This window comes from Camelina sativa, chromosome 2 (assembly GCF_000633955.1).
Source record: "Camelina sativa cultivar DH55 chromosome 2, Cs, whole genome shotgun sequence".
NCBI classification, from domain to species: domain Eukaryota; kingdom Viridiplantae; phylum Streptophyta; class Magnoliopsida; order Brassicales; family Brassicaceae; genus Camelina; species Camelina sativa.
In genome coordinates, this window is record NC_025686.1 from 10,042,451 (window position 1) to 10,048,300 (window position 5,850).

At 33.1% G+C, this 5,850-nt stretch overlaps 1 protein-coding gene across 1 annotated transcript in view; it reads left to right on the forward strand.

The window, feature by feature from the left end:
• The window catches only part of LOC104721442 (glucuronoxylan 4-O-methyltransferase 2), a 7,645-nt gene extending 6,993 nt beyond the window's left edge, over positions 1–652 (forward strand). Inside the window, exon 3 of the mRNA XM_010439437.1 lies at positions 1–652. Within this exon, the coding sequence (XP_010437739.1) occupies positions 1–458 (458 nt within the window). The 3' untranslated portion in view covers positions 459–652.

The window sequence follows — 5,850 nt, forward strand, 5'->3', positions numbered from 1 at the left end:
TCCCTAACTTGGAATCATACCATGTCGTATACGACACGAAAGTGAAAGATTCGAACAAGCTTATGGAGCTAGAGAGAACAGAGGGTTGCAAAGCCGTGTCTGATCCGCGAGATTCGAAATGTGCTCTGTCGCTGAAGGGGTTTCCAGCTGACGTGTATGAGACGCAATGGGATGTGATAATGGTCGATGCTCCCACGGGTTACCACGAGGAAGCTCCGGGGAGGATGAGCGCTATTTACACGGCGGGTTTGTTGGCTCGTAACCGTTATGACAGCGACGAGACTGATGTTTTCGTTCACGATGTTAACCGGCTGGTGGAGGACGAGTTCTCAGTGGCCTTCTTGTGTCGAGGGTACATGAAGGAGCAGCAAGGGAGGCTTAGGCATTTTACCATCCCTAGCCATCGAGCTCGCGTCGGTACACCGTTTTGTCCGGTGGGTATCAGTCGCCGCTTTTGATATTGTCCGATGAGAGAAAACTGCAAAGAACATTAACAAGAAATGAGAGAATTCGAGGATATGAAATGAGCTATGAGATAATTCAATACCATATAAAATTGATATATATAAAACTGGTCCATTCTCTATTGAGGTTTTGCATAATATCGTGCATCCTCCATATCACTTGATAATTCTAATTACTTTATACTCAACACCAAGAAGTTCTTCTATACCTAACAACGCAAATCCTGAATGACATGCTTCTTTGAGAAAGTTACGTAACAACATAATGAGTGCTACCAAAAAAAAAGAAAAAAAAAAAACTTAATGAACGCGTTTAGGAAATAAAGAACAAAAAGGAATGAAAATAAGTTTTCAAGCCAGTTTTGTGCCATTAGAAGTTTGACATCAGTTGAAGATATTCCCGAGCGCCAAATGAAGCATTATTAAACTGTACTAGATTTTAATCCGCAGTATACTGCATGTATATAATTATTATTATTATTTATATTTTATATTGTATTTGTTTGTTAAATATTGGATGTTTTCCAGATAGAGGGATAACTAAATTTCCCGACCGTTTGTGCAGCTAAACGTTTATATTAATTTTTTAACCTGCATTATACTTCATGACCATTTATTTGTTATATTTAATTTGTTTTGTTTATTTTTGAGAATCTATTTTGATTTTTAATTATTATAACAAAAAAATAAGGGATCTTAATACATAGTAACATACACTATGATTAAATCATATTATTCCTAATGATTTAATTATTTTACACAATCTTAGGAAAATCAACTTAGTTTTTATATGTCAAATATTCTAAATATTAATAGTGTTGACAAATAATAAAATGAAGATTTAACCCGTGTTAGCACAAATTTAATAATATTTTATTAATTCCAACATGTCCTCTTCGTAACCCATCTACTATGTAACCATATTATATACTATTTTTTTTTTTTAATTTTAATATTTTAAAATTTTATTAAGTTTATATATATATTAATTATAATATTTAAAATAAATATGAATCGAAGTTCTTCTTACGTTAAGAATCAAAGCTTACAGGTTTTGGAAAACAAAATAGGAATCAAACTGTTGTTTTCTTTGTTTGCAAATGATTCATAGATAGAATATCTTTAATACACAATAGAAGGTGTTGTTAAATATAACATAGTTTCTGTTTCCATATTGATTATGCTGTATTTTTTTAGTTGGAATGGTATGTAAAATATTAAGGAAACAAAATCTGAAGTAATACTATTTTTGGAAATTTTTTAGGGATTATCTTTGTAAATAAGTTTTTAAATAAGTACAAATAAAAGGGTATAATCCAAAATGTACTTTAAAAATGTATATATAGATAGATGGAAAACTATATGAGACAAGATTTGCCTCGAAATTGAATAAACCTAAACCGACGCGCAAGCCAAATAATTTTTATGCCTGAGGAGAAGCCAGCCAAGGCCTAGACCTGCTCCCAACCAACCTCCGTCTGACAGTCAAGAGACCTCTCACCATGCCTCCAAACCCGGGTTTTGCGGCGAGCCTCTAACATATATCCCTTTATAAAACCAAACGATGTGTTTTGACTCTTTAAGAACCATAGACCTAAACCAATGCCACGAAGTAGGCCTGGGCATTCAGATACTAGGGTCGGGTTTGGATAGGAACCGTTCGAGTTCGAATCTTTTGGGTACAGGAGTTTAGGATCCAATAGGGTAAATGTAAAAATTATGTTCGGTTTTGGTTCGGGTCCTTTCAGGTTTGGGTTGGCTCGGATAAAGTGGTTAGCTTTGATATAGTGGTTCTAGTAATTTTCAGAACCGCTAAGCACCCGATTATTTTCGAGTACATAAAACCCCAAAGTTTTATTGAATACCCAAAATTTTTCGGGTTTTTGGTTAAATACCCGAATTTTTGGATAAATTCCCAGAATTTCGAATAAAAATTAGAAATTTCAGATTCCCTAGTAAAAAAATGGATATTTGGATCATACATTATTAGTATGTATTTAGCTTTCAGCCCCTCTTCTCTCTATTGTCGTTGATGTTCCTCATTACTAGTGTTGAGAGAAAGAGAGAGAGAATGAGAGAAGCTAGGCATTGGTGTGAAGGAGAATAAGGAGGAAGCAGAATCGATAGAGTTTGGGCGAAAAGAGTGTCGACGTATCAAAACATACCAAAAGGTAATGACATTTGGTAGTGTTTTACCTAACTCTTATGTCGTGATTCTCCATTTTGGGAGATATCTGCAGCTTTGTGGGACATTTTTCTCCAGACGAAACTGGGACCAACAGAGTTTGGAAGTCTGTTCGTCGACTGTTACCTGATCGGCATAAAGTTTTGTGGGAAGATATGTGACGCCTAGGGATTGCTTTTCATCGGTGGAGATGGAAAGCTAAAGGTTAGTTTCCGATTTATGGCTACGTCTTTGAGGCTATACTTTCGGTTTTTTTATGTTCAGCTTGTTTCAAAGTTGTTTTGGTTTGGTGGCTTGTTGTAGGGCGTGGTTGAGTTGTTGAAGGTGGACAGTTTCTTGGTTGTGTTTGTTGTTTTAAATTACCTTGTTTGAGGTGAGTCTGTGACCATGCACTTATGTATGACTGGTTTTCGTGATGATGTGTAGGGGTGATGAATGTGTTATTGGATGTTCTGCTTAGTGGCTAGGTTGTTATTTTTATTTTTGGTTGTTATCTCGATGTCTTGTATGTATATTTGACACCTCGGTTTAAGAAAATATGGTGGTGCATTAAAACAAGTTTAAAAGAATTGATTTGACCAATTATGTCACCAACATACACTTATGTCACCAACATGCTGAGAGAACGCTACAATTAAGCGTGCTTATGCTGGAATAGTTTCAGGATGGGTGACTTTCCATGATGTGGTGATTTGTAGAGTAGGTAAACAAATTTTTTAAAGCCTTTCGGACATAGCAACTTGATCGTCAGATATGGGTGGGCCCACAGACCAAGAGTCGATGTGGAGCCCACTAACAGATGGACCCATGGGCCCATGTGGTAGCCTTCGGACTAAAAATCCGGATCTGAATCGGGTATCCGATCCAAAAACCGAATATCCGGTATGGGGGGATCCGGATTCGAAGAGTGAAATGACAGATCGGCCAGATACGGATCCGGATCCGGATACCTAAATCTTTTGGGCAGGATATCCGAATCCGGTCTATACAACACCAATCTAAGCCCACACATGTTTATTTCATTTTTTTTACTGAAAAAGTTTGCATCTTTTTTGGGCTTGAATATAAAATAAGCTCATTAACCAAACCTAATATCTTTCACACTTCATTATTTGCTTCTCTTCACCTTGCCGTAAACTTCCCCCTTCACATCTCCAGCCGCCACCTAAGCGACCTTCTCCATCACCAAAGCACCAAATCATCCTTCTTTTCCACCATAGTCTTCTCTTCTGCAACTAAAAAACGACCATCTCCACCATCAAATCATCCTCATCCTTGACCTAAATCATTTTCTTCCTTTACCAAAATCATTATCTCCCTTTGTGGTGATTTCTCATCTTTATTGATCTTCGACATGCCTTTTCACAACGGTTCAAATTTATGTTCGCCAATATTTGGTGTCTCAATTGTTTAGATCTATGAAGAGAATGAAAAAACTAATAATTGAAAAAAATTTGACCGGATATCCGGCTCCGTCTCAGGGCTACCGTGTGGACATAAGGCTTATTTAGAGAGTTGACGGTCGGGGTGGTACAATATAGCTCATAGATGGAATGATCATCTCACTGAGTAATTCTTGTAATACTCACTCACGGCAATGAGGAAGAATATGATATAGGGTCTCACTTGCATGTTGGATTGGTATTTTTTCAGAGATGCATGATAGTTTGTTGTTGGTTTATTGTTTGGATTTAATTAAATATTTAATTAAGCCTTATGAAATGATAGATGGAATGATCATCTCACTGAGTAAATATTATGAAATATTTAATTATCTATACTAGTATTTTTGCAGCAGTTTTTGCTCAAAAATATTTTTTGGAAAGCTTTTACATTGAATGCTATTTAATGCTTATATTCATATCCAAACAAGTTTTGTTAACTTTCTCTACTATCATTATAACCAAACACAATTAAAATATTTTATATATCTATATATATAAAGTTCTATAATTAATATAGATATTTAGAAGATTTATTCCAGATTAAAAAAAAATATTCTTCTATCATCTCTTTTTGATTTTAAAATTTAAATGTAATGAATCATCATATAATACATAAAGTTAATAAAAATGTGTATTTTTCATGCATATATTGTGATTTGAATTTTTTAAAACAAACATATATTACTCAATTAATATAAAAGTGTGTGTTCAACATGCATATATAGTAAATTTACTGTATATAGTAAATTATAAAATTTTAAAATGTTTATAATCTATAACTGATATATCTAAACTTAATAAAAATTATAAATATTTAAACATATTAAATTTTCAAAACTACACAAACGAGTTATATTACATGACGGGTTATATGAAATTACAAGATTGAATTAATAATACTAAAAATAAACTATCAGTAATATGATATTTCAATACGGGTTAAATCTTCATTTTAATGTTTTAACAACACCAATATAAAATATGTCGTCAAACTGATTTAATTAAGATTGTAGTAAACAAAACTTATTGTGCAGTATACCACGCTTTATATATTAAATCACTAAAATTAACAAAAGAATATATTAGCAAAATTAATATTAAAATAGTATTTTAACAAAAAAGAATTAAAAAAAACTTACCCCGCGGTGTATAATCTAGTTATTATTAAAAAGACAGATAGACTGATTCAGTATAAAATATCAAAATAAATATTTATTATTTTAATAGGAAATTAATTTAATTTGATAGGAAATACCTAAAATATTTATTGTGATCAATAAAAAACTTATTTACTTTTATTTTACATCGTACATTGTGCTAGTTTAATTAACAAAAAAAGTACAAACCATGTCCAAATAAAAGCCCTTATGACTATGCATGGTCTACAACTTATTATTAAAGAAAATAAAAAATTTCTTTGACTCCCGTACCAAAAATTTAAACTTGGTTATCTGATGATCTGATAAATATGTAGTTTTATCAACAATTATAAACGCAGTGGCATTCTTCGCTTCTATGTAAATCATTCGGTATTTTCTTGCAAGTACCAACGCCACTGGAATATTTCCTCTTACATTGAGTTTTACACCCTTCAATGATGCATGATGAGGAGGATTCACAACTACAATTGTCAATTTTTTCATATTTTTTCCTTTTGTCACAATCTTGTGGTACACAATGTGTATTACCATTTATAACTTCAAAACACAATTTTTTTCCGTGTGTTTCCTTTACCATCACCCCTAGTGTAGAACAT